Here is a 21872-nt window from a genome sequence, read left to right on the forward strand (position 1 = left end):
TCTGAATGCTTCCAAGAACACTATTTGCATTAAAGTGGTTGTAACCCCTTACAGACCACTTTGACCTACAGGTTAAGCCTAGATTAAGTCGATGCGTAGTAGCCAATTATGCTTTACCTTTGCAGGGAAACAGAGGAAGTAAAACCAATCAGGGTTTACTTCCTGTATTAGTTCTCACTTTCTCCCTGTGCTTGTGTGGCTTTCCTCTGGGTGCTCTGGTCTCTGCTTGTAGGTTAATTGGCTACTGTATAAATTTGCCCTAGTGTGTGTGCATACGAGGGGTCTTAGATTATAAATCCCTTGAGGGAAGGAAATAATGACCATGCATTGGCACCTCTATATAAATATATGTACTACTTTTCTGTAAAAAAAAAAAAAAAAAAAATATGTACTACATAATAAAAAAACCACATGTCAAATGTCGGTGTATATCTGTAAGCAGAACACAGTACTATATAAGCATTGGGAACAATGCTTCCTTGCCTCACATAACACATGGCTCCTGCCTCTCCAGTGTTCCTGTATGATTTGTGTCTTTTCAAGCCACGGCTTGTAATTTAAACAAAGTGGTCTGACTTGGTATTTGTTACTTCAAATCTATTTGGATTTGTGGAAAAAGAGCATTCCCCTCCTCCCCAACACCACGTGTGTCTGGGTTATCGGAGGTAGAATCCTCCCACCTTTGTGTCTTATTAATTACTTTTGTCTTTTTTGTTTTAAGGCGAGATCGACAGTACTCTGTGTGTAGTGATGACAGTACAGCTTCCTATGAGGTGCTGACATTTGATATTGGTTGTCCTGGTCAACTAGTTGTACACAGAGGGAAATGTCTGGGTGAGTATCTGATAATTATAACTTCGTAAAATCTTTGCTGCATGTACAGTACCATAACTTTCTTTTTCCTAAGATGCAGCGAGGTGAAGTAACTGCTATACTTTTAAAGTGTCTCTGTTATACTGTATAGCTATCACTAATGCTGCAACTGTCGTAACAGCCTAATTGATTAAATAGTTGTTGAGCATAGCAACTTATAGTGACCAGTGAAAATATGCTTTTCTAAAGCCAGGCCTATAGGTGTTGTAAAATAATTGATACTTGTCCTGCCCTTTGCTCATGAATAGGAGGGTCTTATTTTATTACCACCATCTAGGCAGTCTGTTTGTTGCGATGAGAGGTGCATCATCTGAATTCTTTTTAGCTATGAAGTGTCTTAGGCCTCATGCAAAGCCGACGCATGAGGATTTGGCATTTAGGTGTGGATGGCAGGTACTGGAGCACTGTCCAGTCCCACTGCCAATTGTCTGTCATCTAAGAAGCTGACAGCTGCTGTGGCTCAATGATTCTTTGAGCAGGACTTCAAGTAATAATAAAGGTTCCTTTTAAAAAAAAAATAAACATGTCACACGTCCCTGTTCTATGCAATGGTTTTGCACAGAGCAACTCTGATCCTCTTCTTCTGGGGTCCCTCCTGTCTCCTCCTCCTTCGGCAAGTGTCCCCATAGGAAGCCGCTTTCAATGGAGGCACTTGTGCGGGCTCATCCCCGAGCCACCTTGTCGGTGTTCATTGACACAGACAGCTTCTTGTCACAGCATTTGATGGATTAAGCCAATGGCTCCTCCTGCTATCAATCTGCCCAGTAAAGAGGGACAGAGCTGGGAGCGTTTTGGCTCTCGTGCACAGTGCTGGATTGTAAATGCCCTCAGGTAAGTAGAAGGGGGGGCAGGTGGGTTTCTGTTACACAGAAGGTTTTTTTTTTTCCCCAAATATAAATTTTATTGTTTTCAAAAAACTCAGGGAAAGTACAGTACAACTATAACAAAAGATGTTTTATAGATAAGTACATTCAAAAAAGCTGGTAACTTGTCCGGCGTTTGTAGCATAAAACATTGATAACAATAAGATTTATGGTAACCTATTCGGCACCCATAGCTAACGTTTACTATTAACCTATGGGGTTATTTGGATAAGAAATATCACCTTGTCTATGTAATCAGAGATCTAGTTGCTCTGTCCAATCCCCGAGTACATGTAAATCGGAAAAGACAGAAAGCCTAAGAAGGGGCAACATAGAGGTTCCTGAGAGAGTGGAAACGGGGATAGAGTGTCACCAGGGAGGGGGTAGGATGTTGACCCGGGAGTATTCAAGTGGTAAGCAGAGACACTCCTTCGTCAGATAGGATAAATATATTCCAGAGCCTCCAGTGTTTCTCTTGTTTGTTTTGTGCTGTGAAGACCAAGTCCTCCAATCTCCTGATCTCTTCCACTCTGTGTAGCCACAACCCAACAGACAGGGATGAGCTTTTTTTTCCACATAAGGGGAATATTGGATTTAGCGGCATTCAGTAGATGTCGTACTATCATTTTGTTTTCTCTTATGTTCACCGACTGACACTGCTCCTTTCTTAGCGGCTCTTTGTAGCCTCGTTGGATGACATTATTAAAAATGCCACGGATGGTAAGAGTACCCTACTCCCTCAGGCCAGGAAGGCTAAGGAGCCACGCCGTAGGCAAGGGTCCTCATTTTCCGCTCATAAACAGCTTTTTCGTCCGCCCGGGGCTTCGGCGAAACGTCCCCAGCCCGACAGGACGACATCTGAAGGACAAAAACGTCCTCTGGAACCTCAAGCCTAACGAGCCTGCGAGCAAAAGTGCTACCGCATGAAGGTTTGCCCCCTCTCATGACACGGGTGGGGGGGTCACCTTCTGCAGCTTGGTGGGCCTCTCGGCTGTCCGACCAATGGGTCTACGATCTAATTTCCTCTGGCTACAAGATAGTTCCTCTCTCGGCTACCAAACAGATCTTCCCTTCCAGCATACCCGTACTCCCGGCTCGCCGGGAGGTCCTAATGGGGGCGGTAAGGGACCCGCTGAGTCGCGGGGTGTTCCGGAGCCAGAAAGATTCCAAGGGTTCTACTCCAATCTGTTGTCCCCAAAATGGAAGGGGTACATCCAATCTTGGGCCTAAAAGCCCTCAATTACTTTGTAAAAGTACAGAGGTACGGAATGGAATCAGTTCGCTCAGTAGTCGCTGCACTCCATCAAGGGGACTCCCTGGCGTCTTTGGACATCCAGGATGCGTACCTGCACATACCCTTATGCCTTCAGCATCAGAAGTTTCTGCGATTTGCAGTTGGGGCAGCCCACTACCAGTTTGTGGCTCTCCCTTTTTGGCTTGGCATCAGCCACCTGAGTCTTTACCAAGGTATTGGCTCCTGTTTTGGCGTTGCTGTGACAATGCGGGATCGCGATCGTAGGTTACCTAGACAATCTCCTCCTGAGAGCATCTTCTGCCTCAGAATTAAAGGAGGATGTGGCGATCACAATGCAGACCCTGCAGGAATTTGAGTGGCTGTTGAACCTAAAAAAGTCGGTGATCGTACCGACTCAGCATTTGGAGTACCTAGGCTTACTGCTGGACTCCATGGAAGCGAGAGTGTTTCTCCCTTCAGATAAGCTGCAGACTCTCAGAGCCGCAGTAAAACTGTTGATGAACCGCAGGTGGTCCTCGCTACGCTTCTGCATGCGAGTCCTGGGACTCATTGTGGCCTCCTTCGAGGCAGTACCGTATGCCCAGTTTCACACCAGAGTCTTGCAGAAGGAGATCTTGACAAAATGGGACAAATCTCCATTATCCCTGGATCGGCAGATTCAGGTGAGCCAGTCAGTCAGGGACTCCCTGCTCTGGTGGCTGAGATCTCTGGCACTTCAGTCCGTGAAGTCGTTTTTACGTCTGAATTGGACAGTGATCACAACGGACGCCAGCCTAACCGGCTGTGGGGGAGTAATGGGAGTTCAGTCGACCCAGGGCCTCTGGTCGGAGGAGGAATCCAAGTTGCCGATCAATGTGTTTGAGCTGCGAGCGATCGGGCTATGTCTCTCCACATGGTCGATAAGACTTTGAGGGTGTCCGATCAGGATCCAGTCAGACAACGCCATGGCGGTGGCATATGTCAATCATCAAGGAGAAACAAGAAACTTGGCCGCCACACGGGAGGTGGCTCACATCCTTCAGTGGGCAGAGCGACATGTACCGGCCCTATCGGCCATTTACATCCCAGGAGTGGAGAACTGGCAGGCGGACTATCTAAGTCACCAGATGCTGGACCCAGGAGAATGGGCGTTGCATCCGGAGGTGTTCAGGCTACTGTGCCTGCGATGGGGCACTCCAGATGTGGATCTTCTGGCCTCCCGTCTCAATTGGAAAGTGCTGAGATTTGTGTCCAGGACAAGAGATCCTTGGGCAGACGCGTCAGACGCGCTGGTGGCCACGTGGGGTCAGTACCGACTGATCTATGCCTTTCCTCCGCTAAAATTGTTACCACGTCTGCTCCGCAGGGTGGAGGCCGAGGGCATTCCAGTAATACTGATTGCCCCAGATTGGCCCCAGCGTCCCTGGTACGCAGACCTAGTGAGCCTGGTGGCGGACGCACCTTGGCGACTGCCGTTACGAGAGGTCCTGCTGTCGCAAGGTCCGATTCTCCATCCTGCTTTACCGTCACTGGTTTTAAAGGCATGGCTATTGAGAGCCAGGTGTTGAGGAACCGGGGCCTTTCGGACTCGGGGATTCCAACTATGTTGAGAACACGGAAATCTTCTACTTGGAAGATATATCATCGTACCTGGAAGGCCTATATCTCCATGTGTGAAAAGAAAGGATGGTGTTCGCGCTCCTATTCTATATCTAGGATCCTGCTGTTTTTACAGCAAGGAGTAGACCAGAAATTGGCTTTCAGCACCATTAAAGGACAAATATCAGCCTTTGCTGTCTTTTTTCAGCGACCCCCCTGGCATCTCACTCTCTAGTGAGCACTTTTGTTCAAGGGGTCCGACGTGTAGTTCCTCCGATGCGTCCACTGTTACCCCCATGGGATCTGAACCTGGTGTTACTGCCTTTCTGAAACCGCTATTTTACTATATCAGAGAGATCCCTCTGTTGACCCTTTCCCAGAAAGTGGTCTTTCTAGTGGCTATTACATCGGCCAGGAGGGTTTTAGAACTGGCGGCCTTGTCTTGCAAGTTGCCCTATCTGGTTATCCACAAGGATAAGGTGGTGTTGCGTCCGCAACCTTCTTTTCTGCCAAAAGGTGGTTTCGGCTTTCCACATCAATGAAGACATTGTGTTACCATCTCTGTGTCCTAAACCGACACATCCTAAAGAGGTGGCCCTCCATTCCCTGGATGTGGCCCTGGCTCTAAGGGTGTATTTGTTGGCTACGGCTCCCATTCGGATGTCAGACTCCTTGTTTGTTTCGGTGGCTGGTCCGAAAAAATGTCTAGTCGGCCACCATTTCCAGGTGGATCAGATAGATTGTAGTACAGGCCTACGCCTTGAAGGGGCAGGTGCCCCCCTTTCCGGGCACGGCCCACTCCACCAGATTGGTACATCTTGGGCCTTCCGACATCAAGCAAGGAGCTGTGTCCTATTTTCTTTTTTTTTTTGTAGCTCCTTGCCGGAATAGCAGTGGCAGGGAGCAGGATAAAAGCTGGATTGTTACTTATCGTGTAGTCTGTACATTTTTGGGTGACCGTCTGGACTGTCGTAAAGAAATGTTGCAGCAGAAGGCAAGACCAGAAGATATGGAGGAGCGTCCCTTTGTCCATCTGACATCTCCAGCATTTGTCTGTAGTGGCTGGGAAGTACTTGTGCAGCAACTGAGGTGTGTAATACCACCTGGTCAAGATCTTCTAATTAAGTTCCTGTATTTTTGTGCAAATGGATGTTTTTAAGGAGAATCTGATTATAGTTTGTTCTTGGGCATCCGTAAACGAGCACTGTAGGTCATTCTCACATTTATGTATGAAGGTAAGGTTGGGCTGTTCCGAAGAGGAGTTGAGCATATCGTAAGTTTTAGACAGTACTTGGGATAAAACCCCCCGTCCCTGCAGTAGTCTTCAAAGGTCGTCAAGTTGCGATTGAATTGTGCCGGGTTGGCTGTCGAGTGTAGGAAATGGTGTAATCGTATTGCTTTCCAGAATGGCAGTGGAAAGTGACCACTTTCATTAGTCAGGAATTGAATGGAAGGCCAGTGATTGTCTTCTAAAAAATGTAAGGCACGGTCTCTACCAGTCGATGTGAGTGTCTCATAATCCAACGGTTCCAGTCCAAAGGGGGAAGGAGGGCTAACCAATATCGGGTAGAAGGGGGAGTCCATAGTGGAAAGGGGGGTTGTAAGTATGGTAGACGCGCCTACGCGGAGGGTCGCCCTGCCTATTACAGGGTGTGATGTCAGTGCCGAGGGTAACTGGTCAAAGCACCAAGCCACACCCTTCAGCTGTACCTTTGTCTGGGCTTGTTCTAAGTGGGTCCAAAGTTTTGTCTTGCCGTGTTGATTCCAGTCTGATTCTGAACTGCCAAATAATAATTTTGTAAATCTGGGAGAGCCAATCCTCCGTAATATTTAGGCAGCGTTAAATAACGCCTACGTAACCTAGGTTTTGAGCTTGCCCAGATTAATTTAACAAAGAGTGGTAGTGCTTGAAATAAGTACAAAAATTTCGGGAGTATAGACATTTTAAGGAGATTACACCTGCCGAACCAGGATTGAAGTCCTCTATTCCACTCATCCAGCAGTAATCAGGTCTTGGTCAAAAGAGGTTGAGCTCGAAGTTGCGCTTCAAGTCACTTGGTATCAAAGTTCCCAGATATTTGAGAGGGCTGTCCGACCATTTAAATTTGAACTGGGATTTTAGGGAGCGCAGTCTACCGGGTGGTATATTAATCCTCATTGCTGCCGGTTTATCAAAATGTATTTTTAGTTTGGAGAGATTCCCATACCTATCAAATTCTCTGAGGAGATTGGGTAATGACACCACCTAATTGGTTAGCGAAAACATAAGATCATCCGCGTAAACTGAAATCTTGTATTGGGCTTTGCCTATGGTCACTTCCGAGAGTGTAAACGTATGGTGCATAAGAAGGGATCTAGGGCCAAGGCAAAGAGGAGGGGCCAGATTGGGCATCCCTGTCTGGTACCATTTTGTTATAGGAATCCAAAAGGATTCCATTATCTTTGACCTGAGTCGTTGGTGTGGCGTAGATACTGAAAATTCATTGTAGCATTTTATGTCCCAGGCTAATCTGTTTAAGGACAGAGGACTACCCAATCGATGCGATCAAACGCCTTCTCCACATCTGTGCTAAGGAAGACACATGGGGTTTTAGTCTCGGTAGCCACATGTATAAGATTAAATACTTTGGTGGTGTTTATCCCTCGCCTCCCGGGCGGGGATAAAACCTACCTGATCCAAGTGGACTAAGTCTGGCATAAATTGGGTTAATCTATTGGGCAGTATCTTTGTGAAAAGCTTAAGGTCTGTATTCAGAAGGGATATAGATCTATAGCTACTACATGCCGCTGGGTCTTTACCTTCTTTCGGGATGAGGGAGATATGTGCCCTTAGGGTATCTCTAGGAAAGAGGACCCCCTCACCAAGGCCATTAAACATCCTCACCATATGGGGGCCTAGAAGTGGTAGGAGGGATTGGTAGTACTGTAGGGTAAACCCATCAGGGATCGTTGTTTTGCCCGGTTTCATCCCTCCTACAGCTGGCTGCAGTTCCTCCAGGGTGATGGGGTCATCTAATTCCGCTCCTATTTCTGCTGTTAGTTGGGGAATTTGGGATGCTGCAAGGTAGTCTTTTATTGTTGTTTCATTAGTTAACTGTACTGGGAGGTAGTAGTCCCTGAATTTTTGCGCTATCTGGATTGATGTGGTCCTCTTTTGTCCTGAGGGAGCGATGATTAGGGGAGTGTACGTATTAAGTCTATGATTTCTAACTGCTTTAGCTAACCATTTCCCGGATTTATTTCTAGATTTGTAGGAGAACTTTTGTCAGACTTGCAATGCCACTTTGGCTCTATAATGTAGCAAACCCACCATTTGTTTTCTAAGGGACAACAGTTTGGCTTCTAATGAGGCTACCGATGTTTGTGTTTTGATTCTACTTTGTGTATCTTATGGAGAAGTTGGAGCAGTAATTGTTCTCTTTCCCTTCTGATGCGTGCGCCCACAGCAAGTTTTTTACCTTACTGCATAGAATCTATTTTAATTTACTGCAGTATGTGCCCAGGAACGAATGCCCAGAACTTAGACTGCATGTGTTCGAGGCATTTGTCACTGGGTGCATACTACACTAAACATAAGTACCGCTCAGTGCACCATCCAGCCGCAGCAGCTATCAGCCCCTCTTATGTTGACCGGTTTCTATTGAACAGTCTCACATTTGGCTCATGTGTACTAGACTGAGATCAGAAAATGAGGATGAGCAGGATTGTAATTTCAGAGGATTTGTAGAAAACGACAGTACCTACCTACCTCACTTCTCCTATGCTCCTTATTTGCAGCAAATTATTCAAACCCTTCAAAACTGTAAAAACATCAGACATGTCACTAAATTCCCCTTGTCTGCTCTGGGACAAATGTGTATGGAACTGAAGACAGAGAGTAGTCAGAGCTCCTGAGTTGCACTTTTGTTCCAGGCCACCTATTCGGAAAGTATTAAAGTCGCTGTGGAAAAAGATGTGACTTTGATTTCTGCTGTGATCTCTAGGGCTCTGAATTTCAGGCATATCCATATTTTATTTATTGTATTTATTTATTGTATGTAGGAAAAGATGAACAGCTTGGGAAATCAGTCTACAATGGTTTGGAAATTGCATCTGGCCATTTTGTCATAATCTATGAATGGGTGCTTCAATGGCAAAAGAAGATGGGCAAGTTTCTCACAAACCAGGAAAAAGAGAAGGTGGACAAATGCAAGAAACAGGTACAATGTAATTTAGTGTTGTTTTTGTGGCCTTGTCCTGGGTTTTGATGGCTTAAAGGGATTGTAAAGGTATTTTTTTTATTTTTTAAAAATAACAAACATGTTATACTTACCTCCACTGTGCAGCTCGTTTTGCACAGAGTGGCCCCGAACCTGCTTTTCTGGGGTCCCTCGGCAGCTGTCTTGGCTTCCTCCCGCAGGTACTTCTCACATTCATGCAAGCTCCCTCGCATGGTGAGAAGCACCTGCGGGCACGCTCCCGTGATACAGCCGGCGGCTATAGCCGCCGGCTGTATCACACGGCCCTGCCCCCGGCGTGCCGCGTCACTGGATGTGATTGACAGCAGCGCGAGCCAATGGCTACGCTGCTTTCAAGCCATCCACTCCAGCCAATCAGCAGCCAGGCTGAGTGGTGAAGAGGATGTTGGGGGACGAGCGCAGGACTTTCGAGGGATCAGCTTAGTAAAACAGGGGGGGCTGGGGGCGCCAGCACTGTCAGATGTTTTTTCACCTTAATGCATAGAATGCATTAAGGTGAAAAAACATTTACCTTTACAACCCCTTTAACCAGGGCTCGACAAAACCCGGGCGCCAGGTCGCATTTGCGACTAGAATTAGCGACCTGGCGCCTGGGGCAGCACAGCTGGGGGTATCCTATCTCCGTGGATCCCCCCGGCGTGATCGCATCGGGCCGCGCCACCGGCGGCCGGTAATTGAGCCCCCGGCTTTGAGGCCTTCTGTGATCCTATGGTTCCTTCTGGAATCTAGCGCCCTCTTGTGGTGGCCGTTGGAATGACAACCAGCAATGCTAATGGAGCCTTTACTCAGAACCCCTGAACATTATATTATAATAATAATAATATATATATATATATATATATTATTTTTTTTTTTTTATTCTAACACCCTAGAGAATAAAATGGTGGTCGTTGCAATACTGTCTGTCACACCGTATTTGCACAGCGGGCTTACAAGCGCACTTTTTGGGGGAAAAATTTGTTATTTAATAAAAAAAAAAAAAACACAACAGTAAAGTTAGCCCAATTTTTTTTTATATTGTGAAAGATAATGTTATGCTGAGTAAATCGATACCCAACATGTCACGCTTCAAAATTGCGCCCGCTCATGGAATGGCGACAAACTTTTTTTTTTTCAAATAACGTTTTATTCACCATCAGTGGTAACAGAGGTATATAAACAGAACAGAAGTGCAATAAAAGACAAACATATATAGGGCTATGCAAAAGTAAATATAGATATGTGACAGGCAGCAACAGAGCACAGGCATGTGCAATAGAATCCAGTAGTTCGGGCGATGGAGCGTCACGGGGCGGGAGACACCAAAAGTCAGCTATCCACCCCATAACCCCCACGACCCAGTACGTGCTGCCATGTGGCCTATACCAGACACAAAATGCATAGCAGATGAGAACCGCTATAAAAACAGGAGAGGTGAGAAAGAAAAACGGAGAAAGGGGAAAGAAAAGAAAGAAAAGAAAGAGAAGAAAGTGCCAGAAATCCAGGTCGTCATACTTCAACCATTTCGCCCCTAGTCTTCCCGCAGCCGCCATCTCTCCCATACTCGGTCAAATTCCTCCAGCCTGTCCCTCACTCTGGCCGTCATCTTCTCCATTAATTCCACATCCTTAATCCTGGAGTAGAGGGCCTCCATAGATGGGGCCAGTCGACTCTTCCAGTTAAGGGCTATTAGACAACGGGCTGCAGTCAGGATATGCCGCAGGAGCTGCCGGGACGGCTTAGCCATCCGCGGTTGGGACAGGCCAAAGAGATAAAACTTGGGCGCAAACGGGATAGGCACCTCAAATACCCGGCCAAGGAGCTGTTGGGTTGATGTCCAGAACGGGGCTATCAAAGGGCAAGTCCAATATATATGAAATAGGGTACCCCTGTCCTGTAGACAGCGCCAGCATCGATCAGAGGCGGAGGGATAAATTTTGTGGAGCACGGCTGGGGTCTGGTACCAGTGGTAGAGAATTTTATAAAAATTTTCCTTGTAAAGGGTACACAGGGAGGATTTGGCCGCCTGCCTCCACACCCCCTGCCAAGCTTCGAGGGGAAATTCCTCACCCAGCTCTCTTTCCCATCTCAGCATATACTTGTGCTTGCCCTTTGCGGGAAAGTGGTGCGAGTTAAGAATGCGGTAGATATCTGATATCATTCCCCTACGGTTCCGTCCCTCGAGTATGATCAGTTCAAAGGGGGTAGGCGACAAACTTTTACCCTTTAAAATCTCCATAGGCGAAGTTTAATAAATTCTACAGGTTGCACGTTTTGAGTTAGAGGTGGTCTAGGGCTAAAATTATTGCTCTCAATCTACTGATCGCAGCGATACCTCACATGTGAAGCTTTCATATATGCGTTTGCTTCTGCATGCAAGCTTGGCGGGACAGGGCGCGTTTAAAAAATAAATAAAAATGTTCTTATTTTAATTTTAATTTTTTTCACTGTTCTTTAAAAAAAAAAAAAAAAAGTGTGTCACTTTTATTCCTATTACAAGGAATGTAAAAATCCCTTGTAATAGAAAAAAAGCATGACAGCTCCTCTTATATATGAGATCCGGGGTCAGAGAGACCTCACATCTCATATTTACACAAAAATGCAATTTAAAAAATTTTTGTCATTTGCAAAAAAAAATAAATAAATAAAATGTCCCTCCCAAACGCTATGGGCAATGACTTGGAGACAGGTGGGGGGGGGGGGGGGCACTATCTTCCCCTCACTCGTCTCCATGTCAGGCAAGGGACAGGTCCAGATCGCCGTCACGGACCTGGCTCCTAACTTTTTTAACTGGCTCCTAGATTCCAAGCAAATTTGTCAACCCCTGCCTTTAACTGTCGGGAACCTGTTTGCATACCACTTGCAGGAAAAGACTGACAGACTTGTAAGATAATTCATATTAGATTTGCAATATATACTGTAATATGTGTGAGAGAATACTGCCTTATCCCAAAACTAAATGCTGAAAGCCTTCTGTCTTCAGTAACAATCTACTGCATTCTTTTGGGAAGAATTCCTTTACTGGTTCTGATAGCTTTTCAGAAAAAAAAATATGAAAAGATGAACTAACACCGTACACCCTCCCATCCCCCTGCTCCCCAGGGTACTTACCTCTGGGAATGCTAAGGTGTCCATGCCCATTCAACTTGTCCAGCGGGCAAGGGATTTGTAAGTACAGCAGGACTGGGAGGGGTGGGAAGAGTGTTCAGTATGTGTTAACTTTACTTTGTTTCTGAAAAGGGGAACTAACACTTTAAATCTGTTTTTTTTTGGGGGGGATTCTGATAATGAGTAAATTCTACTGCATGCTTGAAGTAGATGTAAACCCTAACTGAATTACATTTAAACAATATACTGTTGTTCTTATAATTCGTAGCATCCAGTGGTGCTTCCTCTTTCAGGCACTTCCTGTATACAGGCATGCGCTCCTTCGATGGCTGCATGCCATTTCTTAGAGAAGGTTTCCTGATGGTGGCAAAAGTAACCCATGTCTGTGTAATGTCTTAAAACTGGCACTTACATTTTCCATCAGGAGCCTTTGTGACAATGCAGGAATACAATTGGCCGAAGGGGACAGAGCATTGTTACATTAAAACAGGAAGTTCCTGAACAAGGACCATCACAACACGATAATAAGGTATTATTTTGATGATTTCAAATTATTGAAAAATATGTTTGAAATTACAATAAAATGTTAAAGCTTTTATAGGATTTTAGAGATTACATTTTCCTAGCTTTAGGGCCGGTTCACACAGCGAGGCGCGGCGAGGCGTCTCCGACTTACCTCGCCGCGACCTGCGGGGAGCTCAGCGGCGACTTGCAGAGGACTTCTGTATAGAAGTCAATGCAAGTCGCCCCCGAAGTCGCCCCGAAGTAGTACAGGAACCTTTTTTCTGAGTCGGAGCGACTCGAGTCGCTCCTCTCAGAACGGTTCCATAGTACAGAACGGGGGCGACTTGCGGGAGCGAGGCGAGGCGAGCCGTGTCGCCTCGCCACGCCTCGCTGTGTGAACCGGCCCTAAAAGTGTTTCTAAACTAAGGGACAAAAATGTAATATATTGCAGCTTACCAGGCCTTAGATGTGATGGCTGCATTAGTTTTACTTTCGAAGGCTTTTTCCCCCTCTGATGCTCATACCAGTACCACACTTACGACGAGGGAGCTTTATCACTTTAAGATGCTCGCTCTGATTTTGGACTACAGAACACTTCCCTCACGCCTTATCTCTGTTACAAAATCTTCCTGGTTATAGTTCTACTTTAATGAATATTGCAGGGTTGCTTACAAATGACACTGATATTCAGCAAAATAATTTAAAGCTGAATTCTAGGAAATAACAAGCCTCTCTATTATTCACATCTGATGGGTTTATTGTGCTTCAGGAAGATAATTTCTGGAGCTCCGAGGCTGCTCACTGTGGTCTCAGTTCCTTCTAGAGCAAAGTGAAATTGCTATTCCCACATCTCCCCTTCTTTTGCACATTCACGGAAGCCTTTGTATTATGTGAACTTGTTTGCAAAATACAAAGGCTTCTGTGAATGGGCAGCAGAGGGAAGGGACCGGCATAACTGCCGTGTGCACTTCTCTCCTCTCCTAGCCAGAGTGTGTCCTGGGAGTGCAATAAACCTGTCACATATAAGTAATAGATAGTTGTGGAGATGATGTGCAGCTAATTGGACTTGACTCCTAGTGTGCCTTCACTTTTTGCAAAGTTGCTGAATTCCTGAAATTCAGCTTTAAAGTGTTACTAAACCCAGGAGCCTGCATTTACTATATCTGGTCTCCCACAGAACATGGAAATGCATTTATTTTAGTAAATATAAATGGCAAAATACCTTTTTTCATCAGCAGTCTATAGCAGTCTTGTGACTTATATCAGTAGCTTGTAGGAGCAGTTTTCATACTGCACTGGCTGTCCTATCAGGATGCAGGAGTCCTGACTCCTCTGTCTGGACAGTGCTGATCACAAGCATTGGCCCAAGAAAAAATAACTCTCTAGCAATATACACCAAACAACTGAGCACATGCAGCCTGACTCCACTAACTCTGTCTTATCTGGACACATTTGGGGGAAATGAAAGGGGAGGATCTGTGCATACAGGATCAAACAGAATTTGTACACAATGTGCAGGATTAACCCCTTAGGTTCCACAGTGAGTATAACAAGCATGCTGGGTTTAGTAACGCTGTCAATTTTACAGTGTAGCTCCATTGATTGGCCCTCCATTTTAAGAAATTAACATTAATTTGGTCTTGTAACCACAGGTTGGCAGAATATATCACATCAGTGTCATCTGAAGGAAAGAAATGCTTCTATGTTTAAAAAATTAAAAATCCTTCCTGTATTAGGCTAAAGCAGTGATGGCGAACCTTGGCACCCCAGATGTTTTGGAACTACATTTCCCATGATGCTCATGCACTCTGCGGTGTAGTTGAGCATCATGGAAAATGTAGTTCCAAAACATCTGGGGTGCCGAGGTTCACCATCACTGGGCTAAAGAATTAGTTAAAATGTTTTGTTGAATTTCCTTGTGTTCGGTGATTTTTAGAATTCTGCAGGATAATTTAGATGAACTGTAGGCGTAGGGTAATCCTGGTGACATATTTCATTTCCTTAAATACTCTTGTTTAATTTGTCCATCAGATTCAAGGTACTGAGACTGAATTTAGCTCCCTCACCAAGCTTAATCATCCCAATATTGTGCATTATCTTGCCATGACAGTGAAGGAGAAGGAAGATTCCATTTCTGTCGGCATTGTGGTTGAACATGTAAATGGAACTAAACTTTCCAGCTTCCTTGCACAGGAGGTTCAGGTTCCTGTGGACCAGCTTCGACGCTATGCATCTCAGCTTCTATCAGCTTTGGATTATTTGCACAGTAATTCCGTTGTACACAAGGTATTATGCGCCTCTGGCGTGCTGGTGACCAGCGATGAGAAAGTCAAATTAACAGACTATAGCCTTTCCAAACGCTTGGCAGACATCTGCAAAGAGGACATTTTTGAGCAGACCAAAGTCCGTTTCAGCGAGGACCCTCTGCCAAATAAAACTGGCAAGAAGGGTGATATATGGAAACTTGGCCTCTTGCTGCTGTCACTTAGCCAGGGGAAGGTGGTTCGAGAATATCCAGTGAAAGTACCCAGTGAGTTGCCTGCTGACTTCCAGGATTTCCTCAAAAAGTAAGTCCTTTTTTTTTTTTTTTTTAATTGTTCATAATGTCCTATTTTACACTATGCCCAGTTCACACTAGTGCAATTTCCTATGTCTGTGTCACGCTGCAATGAACATCAATGGGAAGCTCCTTATGCTCTATGGTGCCTGTTCATTCACATCAATGCAACATGGTGCAGTGCAATTTTTGGAAAAGGTGCAGGTGGTTCTTTTGGTGCGGCATAGACTTCAATGGGAGTACATGAAAAATGCATGTACATGAGTTTTTGGCAGGGTTTTGAACAACCAGTGTCCGCTAAGAAAACATAAAGCAATAAAACACGTCAAAAACACACAAAAAATAAATGCTTGATTATGCAGCAACACTAGTTTAAAAATAAAAGTTTAAAGTGCGCCTTGCAGTAAAATGTGTGGTCTGCTTATTAGGTTGAATATATTTTTATTATCAAAGGTTTCAAAAGTAATATAAAATGAAATTCACATTGAAATTGTAAGTACAACTTGACAATATCCACACAAATATGGTAGTCAGTAAATATCAACATCTTAATACAAATACATTGATCAATATCATGTACACTATGGTGATGTCTTCAGGTAGCCACCCAGAAAAGGGATCAATGGTGTGGGCGGCATAGCGTCAGAACATTCACAAAAGTGAAAGACCAGTGTAGCGTCAAGTAATTTTGAATAAACTTTAAATAATAATGCTAAAGTGAGATTGTAAAGTAATGGCTAGTACACACGGGCCGAATTATGAAACTTTGGCCGGGTCAATATAAAACGCCCGACATTCGGATGGTGTGTATTTGTAATAAAGTCAATATAGCTGTGAAAAGACACTTCTGCCTTTTCTAGACGATTGTGAGACAAATTGATTTTATTTCCACACAAGTTACAAAAATACTTACAAAAGATGCAGATTCAAATAAAAAAAAGTAGGTTCAAATAGGATCAAAGATTGTTAGATAAAGTTGTTTGTTTCACGTGGCCCCCCCACCCCAAAGCACCTTGTCCCCATGTTGATGAGGACAAGGGCCTCTTCCCGACAACCCTGGCTGTTGGTTGTCGGGGTCTGCGGGCGGGGGGCTTATCGGAATCCGGGAGCCCCCTTTAATAAGGGGGCCCCCGGATACCGGCCCCCCACCCTATGTGAATGAGTATGGGGTACAATGTATCCCTACCCATTCACCTGTAAAATAAAGTACAAAAAAAAAACACAACACACAAGATAAAATAGTTTATTGCACAGCTCCGGGGGTCTTCCGTCTTCGGGGGTCTTCTCGCCGGACACCTCTGCTATCTTCTTGTAGCTCTTTTGCTAGTGGAGGAGCCCGGCTTTCTTCCTCGCCGCCGGCCTCTTCTTCCGACTTCGGGGGTCTTGTCCCCCTCTTCGGTTCTTCTGCCGGGCCAACGCGCCTTCTTCTAGCTCTTTTACAGGTGGTGGCCCGGTCTTCTGTCGTCGCCGCCGCCTCCTTCCGTTCTTCTTCTTCGCCTGGAGATGTTGACTCGACGTTCTCTCCGGCCGCAATGCCAGGGACGCACTGCACGGCGACTTATATAGGGACAAGGGGCGGGGTCATCGGTTGATGTCACACGGGTTGATGTCACATGGCACAGTCCCAGCATCCTCCGGGACTGTGACATCGTAAGGGTGCGGGGTCACCATGTGACATCAACCGATGACCCCGCCCCTTGTCCCTATACAAGTCGCCGCGCAGCGCGTCCCTGGCATTGCGGCCGGAGAGAACGTCGAGTCAACATCTCCAGGAGAAGAAGAATGAGAAGAAGAACGGAAGGCGGCGACGACGACAGAAGACATAGGGTGGGGGGCCGGTATCCGGGGGCCCCCTTATTAAAGGGGGCTCCCGGATTCCGATAAGCTCCCCGCCCGCAGACCCCGACAACCAACGGCCAGGGTTGTCGGGAAGAGGCCCTTGTCCTCATCAACATGGGGACAAGGTGCTTTGGGTGGGGGGGCCCCCCCTTCCCCAAGGCACCCCCCATGTTGAGGGCACGCGGCCTGGTACGGCTCAGGAGGGGGGCGCTTGCTCGTCCCCCCCTTTCCTGGCCGGCCGGGTAGCGTGCTCGGACAAGGGTCTGATGTGGACCCGGGGGGAACCCCCATGCCGATTTTTTTCGGCGTTGGGGTTCCCCTTTAAGTCTATACCAGGCGGCGGGGCCAGCGACGTCTCCTTCGCAGGCCCCGCCTACCTGGAGACCCGCTCGAAATGAGCGGACTTTTCTCCGGGCGGGAAAAGTCCGCTCATTTCAAAAGTACGGCGGACTGGCACACACATGTCTGGATTGTCCGCCGAAATGCGAGTCCGGCGGGAAGATTGGAGTGCAAAACTACTTTCTAAGTCCACCGTACTTTCGGGTCAAAAAAGTATGCCGGAGGCTACACACGGGGGGATTGTCCGGCGGACTTCAGTTTGCCGGACTTTTCCACCCGCTTGTTTGATCATGTGTACACGGCATTATAGTGTCTACCCGGTTAAAAAGGGGAGAAGAAGAATGGTCTGATTATTAGATCAGGACCCCCTCCCCTGTAAAAATTGCTACATATAGTAGTGGGAAAATGCACCTGTAAGAAAATAAGTCAAAATATTGACTTGCGTTATGCCTTTCTTTTGTGCATGGCACCTAGGTGAGGGTAAAATCACACTCCTCCTGGGAGTTGGGAGTGATGAAGATCACAAATATTGTGAGGCACCCTCCACGGTGGTCACATGATGGTAAGCTCCCAATCGAAAGTATGCACTGGACTGGAGGTACTCATCGTTCCCCAGGAATCTCACGTTACACCCCGAAATGCTTTAGATGGTTTAGTATTTTTTTTTGCTTTGCACATTTCTAAATATTTTTTAATGCTATACATTTTTATAAGCTTTAGGGCTTTTTCACACTTCACTAAATTTCTAACGCTTAACAAATGTTCCTATAGCGTTAGTATGGGCGTTTTACAAGAGCTAAAAATGTTCCGCAAACTCCCTATGGGCAGTTTTGAAGCTTTTGATGAGCGTAAGGCACGTTAAAACTGCTTCACAAATGCCTATTCCATTACAGTTAAAGTGGTTGTAAACCCTTACAACCAACTTTGACCTACAGGTAAGCCTAGATTAAGGCTTACCTGTAGGTCCAAGAAATATCTCCTAAACCTACACGGTTTAGGAGATATTTGCCAAAAGACAGGCACCGCTGTCTACGTCGCTGTCTACGGCGATATGCCGCAAGTGGCGGCTCCCGTGCAAATGTGCAGGAGTGACGTCATCACGGCTTCGCCGAATGACAGCGGCGGAGCAGCGAGACCCACCGAGAAGATGGATGCTTCAGACTACAGGGGACAGCGGTGACATCGCTGGCTCCTGTGTCAGGTAAGTGACACATAATGGACTACTAGGCAATGCATAGTAGTCCATTATGCTTTACTTTTGCAGGGAATCAAAGAGGAAGTAAACCCATGAGGGTTTACTTCCTCTTTAATAAGCTAATCTTAACGCCCCCGCAACTGCCTGCCAGAACATTTGCAAAGTGTTACCATAGACTTGAATGGGAGGTGTTGAAAGGCTTCAAATGCTTCCTGACTCGACATGAGGCTTCAATTTTGAAGCAACATTACGCTAACGATTAATGTTTTGGTAGTGTGAACAGCATTATGTGTGGTCCATTGTATCATTTGCATAGGCGTTTGAGGGCGTTTTTAACATCTCTCAAATGCCTGCTTTTATTGCCAGTGTGAACTTGGCCTATGGCCCCATACACACTATTAGATTTTCTGCAGAATTTTGTCTTCAGATTTACCAAAATCATGTGGTGCAAGGGGCTGCCTGATAGCATACAAAATGAAATTCTTATGGTTTAACCTCATAATATATGGTTTTGGTAAATCTGACGACAAAAATTTGGAGAAAATCTAATAGTGTCTATGGGGCTTAAGGCTTACTTTCACATGTTTTCACATGTTTTCACCTTCTTCCCCTCCTCTCTCCTGCCCTCTTCCCCGCCTCTCTAATGCCATGTACACAGGTTTGGAAATTGGGCCAGCAAAAGACTGATGAGCGCTTTTGGTTGGAAAATGCGATCGTGTGTGCGCTCCATCAGACTTTTGCTGGCCAAATTTTGGCCAGCAAGAGATTGAGAGCATGTTCTCAATTTTTCAGTCGGAGAAAGTTACTATCAGAAAATCCGTTCGTGTGTATGCAATTCCGACGCACAAAAACTCACGCATGCTCAGATTCAACTACTAAACAGAAGCTATTGGCTACTGGCTATTGAACTTCCTTTTTCTAGTCCAGTCGTACGTGTTGTACGTCAACGCGTTCTTGACGATCGGAATTTGGTGTGACCGTGTGTATACAAGACAGCTTGAGCAAAATCCTGTCAGAATTCCGTCGGAAAACAATCAGAGCTTTTTCCGACCAAAATTCAGATCGTGTGTACGCGGTATCGCTCTTTCCCCTCCTTCCAGCCTTGTTAAAAAAACCTGTAGTGCTCTGTGAATCCTGTGTAATTTATTACATGTAAGGGGCTCTGTCCCTATCCCCATGTGACAGCACAGGGTAGCTGATTGGCCAGGCAGAGTACTGTTGCATAGGAAGGAGAACGCCGAGCCGCATTCTCCTGACACCCAGAATTATGTCACATCAAACTGGAAGAGTTCTCTGCAGGGTTGTTCTGTTTTCCTGAAAACCAGAGGTTGGTTATTTCGTTTTTTCAACTCTTTTAAAAAAAAAAAAATGTCATAACTTTGATATTTGTGCCTTTCTATTGGAATACAGTGATTTTGTTGTCTGATGAGAACATACATGTATACATGCATGACTTCCTAGGAACTAATGGTATGTTTTTGTAATTAGTTGCGTGTGCCTGGAAGACAAGGAGCGCTGGAGTGCACAGCAGTTGTTGGGTCACAGCTTCATCAATCCTCCTCCACAATGCTCACTCACTGAAGACAGTCCAGAGGGTGAGCCCAAAAGCAATCTATGGGATCAACAGAGAGGCTGGCTTCACTAAGCTCTCTTTATGAAAAGGCTAGTCGATATGCTGTCTCTTATGCTGACCCCTTGGTTCAATGCTTTGAGTCACTCTAAACAAGCATACAAAAAAACACTCCTGACTTTCTTGATTTGCACTGTTCCAAGTCTGTGACTGAAAGTATTGAAGTCAGTAGTTCAGTATAATAGCCAAGCAAGCTAAACATATTATTACACAAAGGTTGAAAGTGCAGAATTGTATGGCCCTAGTAAACTTGAAGAACATACAGTGCCTTGCAAAAATATTCACCCCCTTGGCTTTTTACTTACTTTGTTAAATTACAACCTTTAGTTTGATGTTCTTTTCATCTGAATTATATGTGATGGATCAGAAAACAATAGTCTAAGTTGGTGAAGTAAAATTAGAAATATATATATATATATATATATATATATATATATATATATATAAAACTATTTTTCAGAAATAAAAAACTGATAATTGGCATGTGCGTATGTATTCCACCCCCTTTTGTTATGAAGCCCATAAAAAGCTCCGTTGCAACCAATTACCTTTTAGAAGTCACATAATTAGTGAAATGATTTCCACCTGTGCGCAATCTAATGTTGCGTACACACGACCAGACTTTTCGGCGGACTGGAATCCGTCGGACAATTCGATTGTGTGTGAGCTCCAGCGGACTTTTTCTTCCCAAAAGTCCGGCAGACCTAGAAATAAAACTTGCTTCAAATCTTTCCAATGGACTCGAGTCCAGTCAAAAAATCCAGTCGTCTGTATGCTAGTCCGACGGACTAAAACTGATGCTAGGCCAGCTACTGGCTACTGGCTATGAACTTCCTTATTCTATATCATGTTCAAATCTGTCGGACATTTAGAGTGATCGTGTGTGGCCAAGTCCGTTCATTTGAAAATCCGGCAGACCTCAGCTGCAAAGTCCATCGGATTGTCCGCTGGACCAAGTCCATCATAGTCCGGTCGTGTGTACGCAGCATAAGTGTCACACGATCTGTCATTGCATATACAGACCTTTTTTTTAAAGGGCCCAGAGGCTGCAACACCTGAGCAAGAGGCACCACTAACCAAACACTGCCACTAAGACCAAGGAACTCTCCAAGTCAGGGTTAAGTTATAAAAAAAATATCCAAATCTTTGATGATCCTCAGGAGCACCATCAAATGTATCCTAAACAAATGGAAAGAACATAGCACAACAGCAAACCTGCCAAGAGACAGCCGCACACCAAAACTCACGGATCGGGCAAGGAGGGCATTAATCAGAGAGGTAGTACAGAGACCTAAGGTAACCCTGGAGGAGCTGCAGAGTTCCACAGCAGAGATTGGAGTATCTGTACATAGGACGACAATAAGCTGTACGCTCCATAGAGTTGGGCTTTATGGCAGAGTGCCCAGAAGAAAGCCATTACTTTCAGCAAAAAACAAAATGGCACGTTTTGAGTTTGTGAAAAGGCATGTGGGAGACTCCCAAAATGTATGGAGGAAGGTGCTCAGGTCTGATGAGACTAAAATTTAACTTTTTGGCCATCAAAGAAAATGCTATGTCTGGCGCAAACCCAACACATCACATCACCCAAAAAACACCAACAGTGGGGATGTTTTTTAGCAGTCGGGACTGGGAAACTGGTCAGAGTTGAGAGAAAGATGGATGGTGCTAAATGCAGGGATAGTCTTGTGCAAAACCTGTACCACACTGTGATTTGAGGCTAGGATGGAGGTTCACCTTCCAGCAGGACAATGACCCCAAACACACTGCTAAAGCAACACTTGAGCGGTTTAAGGGGAAACATGTAAATGCGTTGGAATGGCCTAATCAAAGCCCAGACCTCAATCCAATAGAAAATCTGTGGTCAGACTTAAAGATTTCTGTTCACAAGCGCAAACCATCCATCCTGAACGAGCT

General features: G+C 45.4%; 1 protein-coding gene across 2 annotated transcripts in view; it reads left to right on the forward strand.

The window, feature by feature from the left end:
* EIF2AK4 (eukaryotic translation initiation factor 2 alpha kinase 4) overlaps positions 1 to 21872 on the forward strand; it is a 156732-nt gene that overhangs the window by 38529 nt on the left and 96331 nt on the right. For both annotated transcript variants that reach the window (XM_077464652.1, XM_077464653.1), the window contains exons 7-10: positions 722 to 834; positions 8611 to 8768; positions 14430 to 14965; positions 19817 to 19923. In XM_077464652.1, the coding sequence (XP_077320778.1) occupies positions 722 to 834; positions 8611 to 8768; positions 14430 to 14965; positions 19817 to 19923 (914 nt within the window). The remainder of the gene's footprint in view (positions 1 to 721; positions 835 to 8610; positions 8769 to 14429; positions 14966 to 19816; positions 19924 to 21872) is intronic.

This window comes from Lithobates pipiens, unplaced genomic scaffold, assembly GCF_037356315.1.
Source record: "Lithobates pipiens isolate NorthernLeopardFrog02 unplaced genomic scaffold, aLitPip1_a1.2 Scaffold_30, whole genome shotgun sequence".
NCBI classification, from domain to species: domain Eukaryota; kingdom Metazoa; phylum Chordata; class Amphibia; order Anura; family Ranidae; genus Lithobates; species Lithobates pipiens.